This window comes from Calonectris borealis, chromosome 11 (assembly GCF_964195595.1).
Source record: "Calonectris borealis chromosome 11, bCalBor7.hap1.2, whole genome shotgun sequence".
In the NCBI taxonomy this organism is placed as follows: Eukaryota; Metazoa; Chordata; class Aves; order Procellariiformes; family Procellariidae; genus Calonectris; species Calonectris borealis.
Window position 1 is genome coordinate 7,878,997 of NC_134322.1, and position 18,267 is coordinate 7,897,263.

General features: G+C 42.3%; 1 protein-coding gene across 1 annotated transcript in view; it reads left to right on the top strand.

Moving 5' to 3' along the window:
• The window catches only part of AKAP13 (A-kinase anchoring protein 13), a 200,893-nt gene that overhangs the window by 71,647 nt on the left and 110,979 nt on the right, over positions 1-18,267 (top strand). The window contains exons 5-6 of the mRNA XM_075159879.1: positions 413-709; positions 11,491-11,674. Of these exons, the coding sequence (XP_075015980.1) occupies positions 413-709; positions 11,491-11,674 (481 nt within the window). The remainder of the gene's footprint in view (positions 1-412; positions 710-11,490; positions 11,675-18,267) is intronic.

The window sequence follows — 18,267 nt, forward strand, 5'->3', positions numbered from 1 at the left end:
TCGTTTTGCAGCACTTGGATTCTAGTCCTGTGGAGCTGCAAAAGAAAAATTTGACCATATAATCTGGCTTTTGGTACGTTAGCAAAATCTTCACTTGAATTACTTAATGCTCTTGAGTTTACTTGTGCTGATCAAAAACAGCCTGGTCAGATAAGGGTGACTTATATTTCTTGGTTTACATTGTGACAGAGAAGAGTTACACATCTTTTTCTTTTGAAGCCTGTAAGAAATACTTATCTCTGAGGATACATATAAGTTCCCAAGATAGTGTTTAATTTAGAGCTGTGACCCTCAATAACTTTCTCTTACCTGATTTAAAGTAGACTATGCGTGTCAAAGGAGTTGCTCAGTTGTGTTTCTTCAGCGCATGCAATTGTTCTTTTTTACCATTTCCCTTGGTTTTATTTTGCAGGCCACGACTGCTGTGAGACAGTGAAGGTGGCACTTTGTGCCTCTAGAGAAGGTCATCCTGTTCTGGTTGTGGCAGAAGAGAGTTTCCAGTTTGTCCAGGATGAAGCCTACGACGCTGCCCAGTTTCTGGCCACCTGTGCCGGCAACCAGCAGGCACTAAATTTCACCCGATTCTTGGACCGGTCGAGACCACCCGCTGCCGACGTAGACTTTTTGGATGAGAAAGTGGCTTTGGCATTTCGACACCTGAAACTGCCAGCAGAATGGAACGTGCTGGGAGCGGACCAGTCCCTGACCGGTGAGGACCTTTAGGGCATGCGTGAGACTCGCAGGTTCGGAGAGAGGTAAAAAGCCTGGGAGAAAGGGTTCCCTGCTTTGGGAAGCCTCCATGCATCTTTCAGAAGGTGTGTTGGCCTCCGTGCTCAGAGATGGGATGTGATGTGCACCAAGTACATCTGCATCCTATGCTTTGCACTTCAGCCACCTTAAAATATAGAAGGCACTGATGTTTTCTCTGCGTCTTCTCTTATGAAATAGCACAAGCTGTTGTAAATGGTCGGTGTTTTAAAACACACCCGGAAGGTGGTGGGTTTTTTTGTGTGTATGCAGTGATATGTGTATCAGCATCACACTTCTGAAATTTCCTGAAAGAAACCTGTCTGAGTGTAGAAAGTCTGATGTTCCTGGGAATATTATCCTTGTGCCACAAACTTGGCACTTTTGGTAAATGTTGTTTTACAGCACATGTGCAAAGGGACTGTAATGTGTAAAATACATCTAATTTTTCTTGGAGAAGTTGAGAGTCTGCCCCCGAGGATTTGTATCGCATCCCTGGTTGTACGCTGGCTGGGCGAACACAAGCGTTCCCCAAAATAAGCCTGGACAATGTTGCAAATAAAGGAGGGTCAAGGTGGGAAAGCCTGACTCTTAACCACAGCAGCGAGGGCTACTGAGAGCTTATAAATAAACCCCAAGGCTGGCCCAAAGTCTCTGGCGACTGCTGAAGCAGAAGTACCGAGGCGTTTGGGATGCTGTGGCATGTCCGTGTCCTTGGAGTTCTGCTTTTTTTTGTCACAGGGGAGCTTAAGGAAGTGTATTGAGCGACTGGGGAGCTAGTTCCAGTGTATACAAATTCTTACTGTAAATTTTCAGGGTATTTTGGCAAATAGTTTCACTTAAGGAATGTGGCTGTGAGGCATCCGTTATCTTTTATAGGATACAACGGCATAAACACATGAAGAGGAATGGGACGGGGCTTGCTCGGCGCAGCAGGCTCAGTTCTGGTCACCATGACAGGGTTTTCTGCAGGAGTTTTGCTTGCTTTATTTTTCACTGACTTGCTGACTGCTTTTGTAAATGTGAATACACAGGCAGGCAATTGAAGCAGTGTCAGCAGACGTTAAAAGATTTGATCATAATTAATTGTTTCTGGATAGAAATTCAGATGCTGTCATATGTTTACAAGGAGAGAAACACTTGGTATTTTTTTTCCTCTGAAAGACACTGATGTTTCTTTCTGCATTCAGAAAAGTTGTGATAATGCAGACATTTCTGGTTTAAGTGATAAAAATACAGTCAAAGTGATCTTAAGTTTTCAAATGAAAACTTTGGTTGAAGCTCTGAATTGTTGCTGATTTTGCAGGAAGGCTGAGATCCGGTTTCTCTTTTTGACTTTGGTTGTTCTTTGGAAAATCAGCACTTAGGGAAATCAGGCCGTAGGATTTACATTGATTTGCTCAGCATGCGCTTGTGTGCCTGGAAGTCGTGTGGGGCTCTGAATGCTAATGGACCTGTAGAGCATCCATTGCATCTACAGTGAGAAGGGGGAGCTCTGTAGTGCTGAGCGTTTTGGCATCTTGCGGTAAGGTTTTCGTAGACAAAAGTGTAAGCGAAAATGTAATGGCACTAAATGCAACTTTCATCCAAGAATATTGGTGCTATAAAATATGTTCCCTTGCAGTGAGTCTTTTCATAAATAACTGAAAAAGGGCAGTTTATTGATGTCTTGGTCTGTCTTTCATCTTCAGATCAGCTTTTTTGCTAGAGGCAGATTTATCTGGTAATTTTTTGCAGTAAGCTAATTATACATAGGGAATTTGGGGGAATTTTTGTAATTGTGATGGGAAGGATTTGCATCTGTAAGCATCCTTTTGGTCACAAAACTGTTGCTAGAGCAAGATGGAAGCGATGTCTCTGATTTGTGATGGAGCACTAGATTAGAAAAACCTCTGTGGTAAAATGTGGCACCCCTATACTGGTGCTTGTGGGTTAATTTGTGTGGAGGGAGAGAGAAAAGCACAGCAAAGATTGAAGCTGTGGGAGCATTTGAACAATTACGTGTGTTCTGGCCAGTGCCCCTCCAGTGGGACACCCCGTCCTGCGCTGCGTCACTACCTATGAACAGCTATTCCAATTCATATTTCACATTTTGCTAAATGTCAGCACCAGATACTTCAAATAACCTTCTTGACGGAGAAAATACTATAGAAATAAGAACAAAAGAAAATGTCAGACCCCTTCTTGAAAGATTTTTAGCACTGCCTCTAAGCTGGCATGTCTCTATGGGCTCTTGTGGGTTGGAAACAAAACGCTGCTGTTTAGCAAAAACTCTGAACGCAGGAGCGAGCCGGGAGCCTCAGCCAGCTCCCCGAGTGCAGCAGCTTGATGGGGAACTGCTGTTCAGAGATGGCTGTTGCTGTCAAGCACGTTTAAAAGTTGTTTTTTCTAAGGACTGAAGTAGGCGTCTAGCTTTTACAAAAACAGTGAGGAAGTAATGGCCTTTCTGCAGGCAGAAGCTGGGTAGAAGATCCACCATCAAGCACAACTCTCTGCTGATTTTTGAGGCGGGGATGGCTCTATGTGGAGGCTTCTCCTTGCTTTTACCTGCAACCCTGACCAGTCTCTAAGCAGAGGGCAGGGAATTCATTGCTGTCGCACACCCAGAAGGCAGAGAAGCTGCTAAAAGTAACACCCAGCTCCATCTGCTGAGGCTGTTTAATCTTTTGTGTCAGTAGGTTTGTGGAGTGCGAAGTGCGCAGTTAAGGTCCACCCCACCGAGGAGGAGGCGGCACCTAACACCCCATGTGCTCCTGCGTACCAGCAGGCTGGTGGTCGCATCGTTAAAATGATCTTCAGTGGTTTGCATTCACCCATTATTATTCCGTATGTTATTGCAGCAACCCCCCCCTTTTTTTCCCCCCCTCTTTTCTAACACATCAGTAGGTTTGACTTTTTAATATGGCAAGGTGCAGGATTACTGTGGACAAAGCTATGTGAGAATCATCTACTTGCTTATGTTTTGGTTACCAAACTGAGGTCTTCGTTCTTTAAGAGTTTGCCATTGTTCAAGATTAAAGGTATGGTAACGGTCATATAGCCAAGTGCACGTCCTTTCAGCTGCAGGTTAGAAATATGTCCAAAATTATTTAAAACTGCTGTAAGACATGCAAACATTCCAGTGCCCTTTTTTTGATTTATTTGTATGTAACCTACTTAAGTTAGCCGTTGCCATTCAACAAGAGAAGTTTGTTCAGCTTCAGTAATCCTGGTAATCTTAATCTCTTACACACTAGGTTGTCTTTACATTTATTCCTCTTTAGACATCATTTATGTCTTTAGACATCATTTTCATTAAAACAAATTGAAAATAAAATGAACATTTCTTCCTGTATTTTCATCAGGCCATTTTCAAAACCCCACTACGTTCATTTGTAGTAGTCTCATTTGCTTTTTTTTTCCCCATTGTTCTGGAACAGCAAAAGGTTTTATTGCTTAAAAAGAAACTGTCCCAAAATTAAATGCACTGAGCAGCATTGGTTAATCTAATCCTTACAGTAATATTATTGTAGGTATTTGGTTAACATTGCTCAAAACCAAATATTTACTGATTTATATTACTCTGGTACAGTGTAAAAGACTAAATATGTTTGTGATCACAAGTCCTTAGTTCTTCACCCAAAATCCATTGAAAAAAAAGTGGGTTTGTTTGGACCTCAGGAAGCTTTGAATGAATCCTTTGTGCCAAATTTAACACCAGACTATGTTTTTGTAGGATTGGGGCTTTGAGTACAAGCTTTTTGTTCAGCAGCCAGCGGGGTGGAGCATGGTACCCAGCCTGGTCTTACTACTGACAGTAACGCTCAGGTGATGGGGAGCAGTGGCTGGACATCATGAATCTGTGATAGGAAAAGCGAGTTCAGAAAACAGAATTCTCTCTCTTAAACCATTTATCAGTGGTCTCGTCTTACAGCTTTTCCTGCTTGCTTTTCTGTGGAAGGATGATACTCTTGCCCAAATTTCTTATTTCTAATTCTTTGCCCTTTTGATTTGTTCCTGATTTCTTCATGGAAAATTTTCCCTTTTCTCACTTTTTATACATATATATATATATATGTGTGTGTGTGTGTGTGTGTATAAAAAAAAGCTATTGTCTCAAGCTTTTCCTCATGACAGCTACTCTCAAAAGGTATACTTAGGTTTCAGGGTGTTTTGATCAACGTTATATTCCTGTGGAGAAGCAGCACAGTCGACCAACACCCGTGGAGCTGACTAGAAAGCAGAGAAGAAGGGACCTGTGGTGTTTTGGTCCTTTTTCCAGTAACGGTGGCCATGTTTTTGCTTCTGGTTTGTTCTTAGGGTGTTGTGCATCTGACTTCTAAGTTGCCTTCCCTCTCTCTCTGTCTTTTATTTATCTCATTCTCCCTGAACCCACCTGCTGTGTAGGACACTTGAGCAGCCTCCCACCTGCTATTTGTAGCAGACCTCAGAGAACAAGTCTTAGCTTTTAATCCTTAGCTTAGAGAAAAGAACCCCAGAAAGACTTGCATTAAGTATCTGTTTACCCACAGATATAAAATATTTTACAGAGGTCCGAGGTAATGGGACTTCGGGAGAGTAAAATATCTTCCAGATCCCATTTGGTGCAATGCTAGCAGAACTGGGGGTGGGAGCACCTAAGATTCCTGACTTTGGAGGTCCTTGGGCTCCATCCTCTCTTGCTGAGGCAGGCAGAAGATACTCAACCATTTGGATAGATGAACTGGATAGCAAAAGAAAGCCCGGCACGTGCCGAGGCCGAAGGAGACGGAGGAAGCAGTGCCGAGTATGGTGCCATGGTCCTGCTCAGCTGGTGCAGCAGCGTGTCCTTGCGTTGCAGGGGCAGGGCAGGTGCGCACGTGTGTAGGGAAAGGATTTGCGTTGCAGGTAAAGAACCCCCTTGGGCAAGCGTGTCCTGACCTCCTCCCTGCACGGCTGCAGTCCTCATCGTTCTGTTCTGGGGCAGCTGTGTCCTGAGGACTGTGCTCTTCCCCCAGCCATACACTGTCCCTCTGCAGCAGGCGATTCCTGGGCCTTGCTCTTAATTATCTGTCTATTTGTATGAACTCAAATGGCATCCACAATTTCAGAATATCCGTAATTAAGGATTACTCTTGTTACCGTGGTATTCCAAACACAGCATTACTTTCAGGTGCCGTATAATCACGTCCATCTTAATTATTGCAAGTGCACTGTAACTTTCTGAAGAACATAGTTGTTACTGCTGTCGAAAGTAGGGTTATTTACTGTTCTCAGTGGCATTTAAAGGCAGCTGTTTCAATGGAACAGATTGTTACACTTTACATCTAGAAATCAAAATTTAATATGTATTCTGAGGATGTATGCAATGTAAATACAGGACTGTGATTTTCCACTTTAAGTGACTGAAGAGAAAATAAGCTAACTAGAAAACCAGAACAGAATATTTGGAGGTATGAGTAATGGTTATGGCTTGTTTGTGTTGCAGTGGGGGAAAAAAAGAGGCAGAAAAAAAATTAGGGAGCATCCAAGGCTCAGGTATGAAAAGCTTAGAGAGCTTAATCCTTGAGTTAACTATCAGCAGTAAACAGACCACTTTCAAAATCTCTTTTAAGTAATATTCTGACAAAACCTTTGAGGAAACAGCCTTCATTTTGCTCATTAAAAGTAAGTGGTGAAACCCAGACCAATGGTTACAGTTTTGGTTGTGCGAGCGTTCTGAGATGGCGCTTGCGGGAGGTGGTTAACGTTGGCAGAGGGTTGTGATGATCCACCAGGGTATGGAGCCATTCCCGGTGGGAGAGTAAGGAGAAGCCATCCCTTTGATGAGCTGGGAGACAGTCATTACGGGCAGATAACCAGGAGACCATCTCATTAGCTAAAACACTTCACAGCTCCTTAGCTTTAGGGACGCAGTTACTGATGTCTTGAATGTGTACAGCTTCCCAGAAGTGCTGTGGAATAAACATCCGTGTGCCGTAAGTACGCTTGAGAAATGAAACCCCGTGAGCTCGCCAGGTGGGAGGTGGGTAGAGAGGGAAATGCTTTGCCCTGGTTTGAAATAGCCTGAATGGATTTGGATTACGAGTTTAATAACTTTACGTACAAAACCAGTAGGATTTCAGTGTACAGCGCAACATGAGTGTCACCGTGATTTGAGATCATTGATTTGTGTTTTTGTTTGTTTTTTTTTTTTTTTTTTTTTACAGAAAGGGAGAATGTCTGAAGGAGAAAGTAACCAAAAAAAAGCACCTTATTGTACAGGAAAAAAGCAAACTCCCTAAAAAACCTTTAAAAAGCTTTCAGAAATAGAAGAAAATTTGATTATTAGGAGCTAACATTTTTTTCCATGGGGGGATGTTAAAGATACGCAGCTGATCAGGTTTTTCAGACATAAAGCTTTAATCTGTTCATCTGCTGCACTCTTTCTATAGTTCCTCGTTGAACCCCTTCAGTGTAACAGTTACAGGTATTCTTTCCGTTGGGTTTCATATCCTTTCCAATCTGCTGCTCACCACCTTCTCTGCTCTCTGATAAAGGACTGTACGGTATAAATCGACATGATCTTTTCTGTGCCAACAGCACAAAGTGGTCTCTTCAGCTATAGTCCTTGATAAGGTGTACAAAATCTTTTCGATACCTAAATTTAATGCCCTCTGCAGTGGAAAATGGGAAGCAGAAAATACTTCTGGTTCAGGCAGTGTCTGAAATGTACCACTCAGTACTCAGATGTGCTGCTCAGTCTGTGGCTGAGAAATCATTGGCATGAGAAAATTTCTATTCTCTTTGATATTAGTGGGAATGGGGACATGAAGATCCTTTGGTGTGCTTTGAAAAACTTCTTGTTTATAAGATTAAAAAAGAATTACCCACACATCTTTTTATTAACTGAACTCGTAACTCCAAACACAGCGTCTTTGCCTTGACCTTTCTTCAGTACTGTTGTCTGCTGGAGCCTTCCTCTAGGACCTCAGCGTTAAGTGATCACTTGTTGCTGGTTTTTGTTCCCCGTGTTTCTCAAGGATTGATCTGAGCAGTGAGAACATTTCCAGCAGAAACCAAGATTTTGAGGCCAGATTTGATGGTGGATTTCAAAATTGCCAAGTGTATGTGATTTTGGGTGAGAACCAAGTGAAGGTCACCATCACAGGAAGACTAGCAGGAGATGCTGGCCAGTCCATGGCTGTCTGTTCCTTGATGAGATGTCTCAGGGCACGGAGGATAAACTGAGCAGTTAGGTGTGGGTTACTCTATATAAAGAGCGATTTTTAAAAAGGAACGGTATTTTTTTTCTGTTATTAAATCAGGATTAAAATTAAAGGTTTTACTTAGAGAACAGTTTGTGTGTTCTTGGATGTGTCATACCCAAACTTCTTTTTTCTTCAATGCTTATTTGTTTTGTGCTAATAGCACCTTAAAACTTAATCCTTTACCATTAGCAAAGTACATTTGACAGTCTTCTATGGAAATCTTGTCCTTAGTTACCCAGATAAATGGTCTGCTCATGTGTCACAGCTGCAAAAAAATACGTAAAAATAATATATCTAAAGTCTTATGTTTTGGCAGCTGGATTAGAGTGCCCTGCCATTATGGGACAATAATCATATGTTTCAACTCTTGCCTATTACTAGGAAACGAGAAAGGAACAAAACAACCTCAGCCTTTCAAGTATCGTGTGTCTTGAATTTCCACAATTTCCTAATTACAAGAAGCTTTTTGTTGACATTCAAAGGACAGCCATTTTAAGATGAGGAGCTCATGTTTGATATGTGGTAGAAGAAGGAGCTCTGGCTATTGCATGTTAAAGCTTTTGTTATTATGCCATGCCTGGGACAGGTATTTTGCACCATGACAAGACTTTGAAATCATTGACTGAATTTCCAACATTTTGTGCTACAAGTTTCATCCCTTCAAAGGCAGGAAGGCTGGAAGGATCTGTCAGTCTTCCTCCCCTCTCCATCCAGCAACACTCCCGTACTTGATGCAGACCAGCTCTCGTCTTGTTCTGAGCAACACCATACACCAACAGATGTATTTTTCATTATATATTAGTAGTTAATCCAGCCCACAGATGGCACACGCCTTTTAACTGTAGCCATGCAAGTTTTGCACACTCCAAAACCTTCTAAAGCCATTGCCTGGGGCCCCTGCAGTTGTTGTATGTACGGTACTTCGTGTCTTTGCTGCCATCATCTGTGCCCGTCTGTTAGGATGGCCTCATGCCAGTTTATATTTTAGGCAGATCTTTCCAAATAGGCCTGGATAGTGAGTTTGTATGTTTTATATGCTCTGGATGGCAACAAGCCATGTCTTCTTGTACAGATCTTCTGTGCACGTCGTCGTTGCTCAAAGGCATTGGGGCAGGGCCACATTCAGTTCAGTTGTGTTTATAGACGCCTCCATCCAAACGCTGGGACTGCTGTGTCCACTAATTTGATGATAAACAAGATTGTTTTAAAAGAATGGGAAAAAGGTGGGATTTTCAGAAGTTGCAGTCATATGAGCAGATTACATCAGATGGGCATTTGGGACAATTAGGAGGGGGCATTTCATCTGCGGAAATACGAGACAGAGAGGGGCACCCGGTTGGATCGGGGACAGGATGAGTACTTGCCTGCATCTTGCAAAACTTGCAATTGGTATGTGTGTTTACTGGTGAACCATGAGTTGGTGAGTAGAAGATGCTTCTATCTAACTGTAAGGCTCTCAGCTGAAGGAGGAGGAACCATTTTGGTCCAGGGACCCATGCTTATGCTTTGCAGGTCTACGCTGCTCAGCTTTGGTGCAAGGCTGTCTGTTTTAGTTAAGAAGATGTTTTTTCCTTTCAACAAAGCAGCCTAGAACAGGAGATCCCGTGCTAGAACAGATGTGGTCAGACCAGTGCAACATGTTCTTTATTCGGACGGCAGTCGTTTGCTCTAACAGAAGTGCTTTTGTGCTTCCAACATCTCAGGAGGAAGTGTTGTACTGTTTTAGTTATGCTAGCTGACTCTGCCAGTGTGTTAGTACAGGTAGTGTGGGAGTACTGGGCAAGTGCAGGTTCATTGAGTGAAACCTTGGGCATCTGCTTTCCCTCTGGGTAAGTCCCACATGTATCAACACTTTCTCCTTTTTGCAACCTCATCAGTAGCCTTTCCTTTATGTCTGTCGATATGGTGTGTTATTTTTCATTATCTTTAAGTCTAAGACTGTGACAACCATGGATTAACTACCTTGTTGTGTTGTTGATTTCTAAAGCATTACACCCCATAGCACTTAATACCAAAATCCTTGTCATTACTCTCCCACTGAGAGGCTGAGAATTTGTCTCTGAGTGAGCTCAGCTATTCCCTTTTTCTCTGATCAGCTGGAACCCCTACTCAGGACAGCATGGTTTTGCTTTACGGTAATCAAGAGGAGGTTATGGGGGAAGCATTGGTTTGTAGCCCAGAGACCTGATTTGGAGTCATTCGGAAGAGAGAGAGTGCCAGAAAGCTTTTGGTTCTTGAATACAGAGTACTTCTTCAGGAATTGATCCAAAATGTCAGGAAAAATTGTGTCAGGCAGGGGAGAACTCCCCATTTTTCTTTGTTTTTCACTGAAGGTCTTAACGATGTCCCTTAAGAAAGCAACTAAGCAAGAAAAACAACAGCACTTTGAAGAAGTGATTTCTCTTGGGGAAAAATACTTAATTAAATCCTAAAGCTATTATGTACTTGCATTTTTAAACCTTCTGTATAGGTTTGGCTGGCAACCAAATTAATAACCTAATAAGTCATTGCTATGATATTAAAGGTATTATACCAAGTGTGCTCATTGGCATGGTATACTGAGACCCAGTTGGTGCTTTTTTGTTGTTGTTGTTGCTGCCAGTCAATACTGAAATCTTTTGTTAATTAAAAGAACAAATTTTTATTTCTCGCAGTTTTTTTAACCCAAATGCTTTTGCCCTTCATACAGAAGTAACAGGCTTTGATCTGCAAATACTGTATTTCAGCAGTGCATCTGGAGCTCATTTCTGGTTGAAGCTTTTCAGAGCATCGTTCTAGGGCTGCAGCTTTTAGAGTGTGTGTGGGGGTATTTTTCTGAGATAAAAGCTTAGTCTCAAGAGTGACTTTTACCAAATTAGAAGGTCACGGTTATTAAACATAAAAAGCAGCAGTGGAGATTGCTAGTTTATAAATGCTGCTACTCAGAATGATAGAGCTACTGTATAAAGCTGAGAAAAGCTGGTCTGAGGCATAATCAAACCAGGAAAGCAAAATCCTCACTTTTTTTTGTCTACATGAGAGGTTAAACTGTTCTCTTTTATAACTGCTTTAGATTTGTGCTTCAAATGTAATTGATTTTTTTTCATGCCTTGGGACAAATCAGCGTCCCATTAAATAACAAAACTTGTCTGTTCCTAAAACCTGGTCCAGGGTGTGTGAGGAGAAGGCTTGGACATCTAGAAGAACCTACCTGACCATGCCAGGTTCTGTTTGGAAGCGCTGCAACTTGGTGGTTGCCATGCATGTTTATGAAATGGTGTTTTTTTCACATTGACTTCTGTGGACAGTCTCACCCTGAGAGGTCCTGAGCGCTTCCAGTCCCACCGTAGCGTGTCCCTCGCTTTAAAGTACTGGTCTGTCATGGATATTGGCAGCCAGAGTGTTTTTCCAGGTGCTGCAGGTTCCTTGGCTTTCTGGCTGTCAGCTCCATCCCAGCCATTGTGTGTGGTGTGGCTGGGAGGTGGGGGTATGGCATTCACCTAACCCGCAGCCTACAAATTCCCATTTCTTTTTTTTTCTTCTTCTTTCTTCCCAGAGAACATCCCTCGGGAGACACTGATGCATTTTGCAGTGAGGCTGGGTCTGCTGCGGCTGACATGGTTTCTGCTCCAGCAGCCGGGTGGAAGAGGAGCTCTCAGCATCCACAACAACGAAGGGGCAACGCCTGTGAGCTTGGCCTTGGAGAGGGGCTACCAGAAGCTGCACCAGCTTTTGACCGAGTAAGGATGATTTGATGGTTCCTTTGCTAGTTTTCCATTCCGTATCATGCTTGCCTTTGCTGTACATTATCACCGAATTGTGTCCGAGAGCCATACTCTACCCTTAAAGGCAATTTTTGTAGAATTTTTCTTTTACCTTTCTTGCTAGCAACAATGGGGGCAGGTCCTTAGGGTTTAGGGGAAATGCAATAATATTGTTATGTTCTCCTTTTCTGTTGCACAGTGTTCTGCTGCCAGCTTAAAGCCCAAAGTGAGTCACTGTAATATCGACTAAGACAAATCTTACGCAAACACAAGTGAAAAAGCTTTTCTTTCTCTTCTCTCTCCCCCGAAAGAGGGGAGCTAGCAGGCTTCGTGGTGGTGGTTGACTGTTGTGTTCTTACTTTGTAGATTTGGAGGTTTTTGGTTAAATGAAATAATGATAATTGTATTGAAATAAGGCAGCATCTTGTAGAGAATAGGTATCTTACCAGTATAGATAAAAAACTTAGGTAAGAATTAATGCAAGTATTTAACAGCAGAAACTGTTCTCCTTTGAGTGGTCATGAGAAGCAGCCAGATCTTACTCACTTCCAGCAAGTAACTAGTTGCATGAGCATTTACTGCAGTGTTTTACAAGGAATCCTTCAGAAGATGACAAGTTATTTTTGCATAGCAAATGTTTGGAGATCTAGCTTTAAAAGCTGAGGCTAATAAAGACAAAGAGCTTAAATAAGTCCCGAGGGGGCTATTTGTAAAGGAGAAAAGATTTGGTCTGCATGTGTGTTATTCTGATGCCTGGTTCTCTTAAGCTTTGTTATTAACTTTGTTTTTCTGAATCGAACTTTCAGATACTTGGGGTTTATGTTGAGTGACCCAATGTCATGTTTAGGAGCCTGCTGTGTCGTCCACATTATCACGCAACATTTCTCTGTTACGAACTGTAAATTATTCTGCTTTCTATAGTTGTTGAGCGGGGTGTTAGAGAGCAAAAAATACGATCTGTGTTGCTGGAGTGATTGCATTTAAGTTTCATCTTCAACAATTCAGCCAACCACATGCAAAGTGAGGGTGAAGGAGAAGGTGCAGGGTGGGACAGCAGCTATACTCTAACCTTTTCCTCTGCCACCCTTGGCTGGCATTAATACAGAGATGATGACAGTGGTACTTTTTTCTCCATTGAGTTGAACAATCATACTGTGAAAACACGCAACTCTCTTGCAGACTATCTTGTAAAATTGGAATGTGCAAATTAATCCCGTAACTGCAGCAAAGTTCTCCAAGGTGAGACTAACCATGTTAACAGACTTCACATACTGTCAAGAAGTTTAAGTTGGCCAAAACTTTATTACAAAAAGCTTAAGTTGGCCAAAACTTGAATATAGAGCTCACAGCAAGTACTGAATCTGAATATGAGTAGACCTGGTAATTTAAAAAGAAATGGGAAGTAAACAGAACTGTTACAACAGCTATTCATGTATTTGGTGGAGTATTTCACAACTGGTTCCAATGCTGGAATGGCAGTTCTCACTCAGTGGAAAGAAAAAAGAGTACTTGGATTACATGGCATTGCCCTGTGCCTTTCCCTGTAATGGATGCTGCTGGTGTAATCCAAGGGATTTCTCTGATGACCTTTACAGTTCATCTTTGAAAATAAGACACCAGCAACTTCAGTAACGTTACCATCAAGATCCCCAATCCCGTTGTTCTTAGTATATCCTTAAACTGTTCATTATGGTTAGTTTTCCTCTTGAGCTGCTGGGTGGAAATAAAATGTATAAACATCTGACAGCCATGCCACGTATCCCATGACTCTGAAAACCCTACTATCTCCATGAAGCCCTGCAAACAGAAATCTGTGGGCGCCGGAAGTCATGGACCCCTTTTTCAATGGGTGGAACGGTGGTGAAGCACCGTGCTATGAGCTCGGGGCTGGCTGGAGCGGTGGGAGCACCGTGTGACATGGGGACCACCACAGCCCTTCCCCACGGGAGGGTGGCGGCTGCAAAATGGACACATCCTGATTTCCCAGCAGAGATTTTTGTTTTGCTTGGCACTTTCTGCAATGAGATGGGATCAAGGCTTGAAAATCCCTATTGAGAGGAGAAATATTGAGTTTCAAAATATAGAAAAGCAGCCAAATTCCATTAAGAGAGTATATATCATTTATGTGCTGTCAAAAGACAATGGATGCTGTACAGCCTCTTTTCTGCACTCTGCTTATGTGCACGCTGTATAATCCACGCACACAAATTTGGCACGCAACTCATACCACTCAGCAAAATACAGAGCAGCAACGCATGTTAGCGAGAGCCCGTACAAAGGAGTCATTATTTTTACAAGTAATTAAACTGCACTTCGCCAAATAAATGAATGCAGTGTGTTTTGTGATGCATTATCCTTGGGGGGATTTTATTGTTCACTTGCTTGCTAATTTGCAGGACCCTGCATTTTACAATGATTCTCCCAGCCAGCGTTGGGAAGGGGTGAAATTTTGCTGTAATTAGGTTACAATCATTAAAAAGCAGACACAAAACCTTCTCCGTTGTTGCAATTTTGCCGGGGTTCGTTCATTCAGCTGCAGTGTAAATATTTTTCTTAAAAACCAATTATACTGGTGACATTTTGAATTTCTGTTTATCAGATGAGCTTTCCCTTTTCAAATATTGCAGTTCTTCGTGTAAAAAAATGAAAGACGTTTCCAATTTAAATTTTGCAACCCTTGAAGTATTCCTTTCTGTAGTCTCGAGCTTGTGCACTGGCTCTTGCATCCTCTGGCAGGAAAGGTGCATGCGCTGCTGCTTTCAAGACCGAACTGAGGAGCTGCAATAGAGCACACGTAGGTCGCCGAAGATGGAGAGCAGGATGCCCATAGCAGTGTTTATTCATCGGTTGTGTATCATTCCTGAGAGTGCTTGTTTTATCTTCGAGATTAAAACTGCACAGTAAACATTGTCCTGTGGTGCAAATGGAATAGGCCAGTGCCTAAGGGCAGGAGATTTTTAGGGGAAAAAAAAAAATAAGGATTTTCTCTAGGAACATTCTTGTTTGCTTGCTAGCAGCTTGATTAACAGTTTGTCAGGTTTTTTTAGATACAAATTTAAACACAAATTTTAAATACAATTTAAATAAATGATCTTTACTTGCAATAAAAAGCTTTGGAAACCAGGCAGGTTGCATAGCCCTCTTTCAGTTTCAACAACTTCTGAGTCTGGTAGGAGCGAATTCCAAAGCAAAGGGTCCTTCCTAGAAGCCTGTTACTTCCCTGTGTTTAAATTGGGCAATGCCGGCTGCAGGGCGTTGGCAGAGCTCGGCTGCTCTGCTCATTAGAGAAGGGCTGGCTCTGAAGAGGCAGCACAGTTTATTAAACGGGGTAGTCCACTCAGTGTGAGTAACTTGGCCTCTGCAGTAGGACAGCTGCAGTTTGCAGTAGTTGATGTTTTCAAATGAGTTCGGTGTAGTAATATAATCCGCCTGCCAGCTCCATGTTCTTCAGTGCTCTGTAAGTCAGGCAAGGAAAATGGCTCCAAGAAATAGCGAGCGTGCAGAATTTCACAGAAGTCGGAAGTGCCGTTTTGTAAAACATACAAACACTGATTTTATTTCTGATTTCGTTTCTGCAGAACAGAATTCTGTCTAGTAACCCAAAAGTATCATTTTTTTTCCATAAAGCCAAATGCTTGTAGTTCCTTCACAGCTGAGAGCGATTTATGCCCCCTGAAAAAGGGGAGTAAGAGAAGAGTAAAGCCCATAAAAAAACTCTTGCATTTTTCTAATCCCTGCAAAGGAGACGTTTCAGAGTTCTAATAGTCTCTGAGTTTTTTACTCTAATATTGGTTTTGCTTATTGCTATAAAGCACTTCTGCACAGCTCTGGGATTGCTCTTCCTTAAAATCTCCTGGTAACAGCCAGGTGGCTCAGTACATGAAACTATAAGTCAGTACAAGTCTGTATTTCCAAAATTAAACTGATTTAATTAACACACATGAGGAATAACTCACTGGTAGCAGGAGGGGTTTATGAATGTTTTGTAAACCATGATTATCACTTGCTATTGTTCTGATTTTATATAAGTAATTGGTGAAGTCTGTGCTATAATCTCCATGGTGCCTCTCAAATGAGGAAGCTTTTTCAGTAACTTTACTTTTATAATTGAATACACTTTTCTGCTTTTCTGAGACAGAGCTGCAAGAGGATTTGCCTGGTACCTCATTTCTTTGCACCCTAATTTAGCAAGTCCTTGAAGCATGTGTTTAATTTCAGAAATGTCCAGTTCGTATTCAGCAGAGAGTTTAAGCATGGTCATAAAATCAATCATTTCTTACAGCACCCTGCCAAATTGGGACGATAGTTAAAGATGGACATTTTTCATTGAATTTTGTTCCATTAAATTCAGTCTTGGTATAGGCGAAGAGCCGTCTGTGGTGCAGATGCTTTCCAAAATCACTAGTTTCCTGGGGCTGGAAACATTGCCAACCGCTATGACTTCAGTGCCAGATCGTGGCAGATGTATGTAAACAGGGTGCTTATACACCTGAGAATGTATAGGCTGACCCCCCCTTTCCTGTATGCACCCTTGCCTTTATTACGATCTGGGAACAAAGCGTGCCAGGCTCTGAGTCTCCCCTTGGTTCACCAGTTCTAGTATTTGTTGTACGGGGAGCACGAGCGGGACACAGCTGGGGACATGCCGGTGGCCAGAAGGTTGCCACCACACTGGGCAGGTGATGCTACGCGTATTTTTAGTTTTATTTCTGGCTAAGCAGAAGTTTATTGAAGTAAGGCTGATGTTTTTCTCTCTGTTCTTCCACCTCAAAACAAGCAACAAATCCTTTTGATTGCTATTCAGAGTGCCAGGCAGTAGGTTTAGGGTATGGCTTGGAGAGGAGAACAGTTTCGTTTGTCTCTATAAGCACTGGCACAAGATTAATATTTAAAGGGGGATTCAAAAACGTCAGAAGGGCAATGAGAGAGGACCTGATGAGAGATGCATGTGTTAAGAGGATGCTGTTTAGCTAGAAAAGTGTGGGAGGAACAGTGATCCAACAGGGTCTGGTTTTGTGGCTGTGTATTGCTGAACTTTAAGATTATTGTTTGAAACACAGTTGTTTAATTGTTTGATCATCCTGATTAGAAAGATGCTGAGGTGCTGTGGGTTTCTTCTGGCCACAGCAGAGGAGCAGATTGGGAATAGGGGGGACAGGGGAACCAGGTGTGAACGTGATGGAGCAGGAAGAGTTTGTGTTTCTCTCTTTCCACCTACTCACCACTGCGTGCTCCAGCTTTTACTGGTTTCCTAGTGTGTTCCCACATCCCTGTGAAGACTTGTATTTTCATTTGTTGGCTCCCTCCTCTCCTTTGTTTTGTGTGTATCCACCTCTGAATACAGAAGAGAGAGAAGTGGCTTTGTCCATATGCTAGGAACAGCTTTTTACTGTCTCTGATATCCTACTCGGAAACTGGAGGTCCTGGGAGATGATGTTCATGTAAACAGGCCTGTGAGGAAGAGAAAGAAGAAGAGATTTGAGAAGATTTGGTAAGATACGAGAATAAAATTATTCCCCCCAATAGCAATCCTGATCTGGAGGTGATGCCAAAAATCTTAGGGGCCATAAGCCCTGAAGAGCCTTGTGTGGTTGGTAAGTGATTGTGGTAGACCAGCTCCATTTCAGGATAAATTTAGAAAATGTGGATAAGTAATTTCCCAGGAGCGGTTAGCTGGATACCCAGTTAGGATATTCGAATATAGTCTCTGGAGCAGATCTGCTAGAGGTAGTGACATTCATGGTGGGGATTGAAGTTTGAACAGATTATTGTAGAAGACGACTTTGTAAACTGCTGTGTCAGAGGCAGCCAAAGTGATGGCTTCATCTTCGGGTTGTGTTACAGAGTCTGTGGTCACGCTCGCTTGCAGCACGCGGAGGTGTTCTGCAGAGACAAGTCTTCCTTCCATATCACTTGTTCTGATCTGAGATGCTGTTTTTAGCTGCAAAGAAAACATTGCTTGATGAAGTAGTCTCCATGACTGTGCTTTTGTATTTAAAATGAAACAGATGGCATCTGTTTTCTCTCGAGTGCATTTCATAGATTCACCTTAAATTTCTTTTGTTTGCTGATGAGATGCCAAGTTGACATTGAGTTCTGTGTTGGACCTACGGCTCCACATCCCGAGCAGGGCATCTTTCCTTTTAGATAAGACTATGAAAATAAAACAAATGGAAAAGTGCATTTAATAACAGACAGTTATTCTTATGAAATGCACATCGTACTATTTGGCAAATACATTCACCACAGTTTGTAGCAGTATTATTGTAGCCTATGCACACAAAGGAGAGCAGATCCTTTGTGGCAGGAAACGCTGGATGTGCTCTCTTAGGGCATGTGCGTCTGCAAACAGCTGTTGAAGGACCAAGCCAGCTTTTCTCTCTTCTATGATTTCCTACTGTATAGTGTGTTGATCAATGGACTGAGAAGTTAGCATTAAATATTTTGAATCCAGTTGTTAAATATTTAATCTGATATTGAAGGGTAGGTTATGCAATCCTGAATTCAGTTCAGTGTCCAAACCCACTGCAGTTCATGTTTGTGCGAAGCACTGTAAGGGATTAGTCATC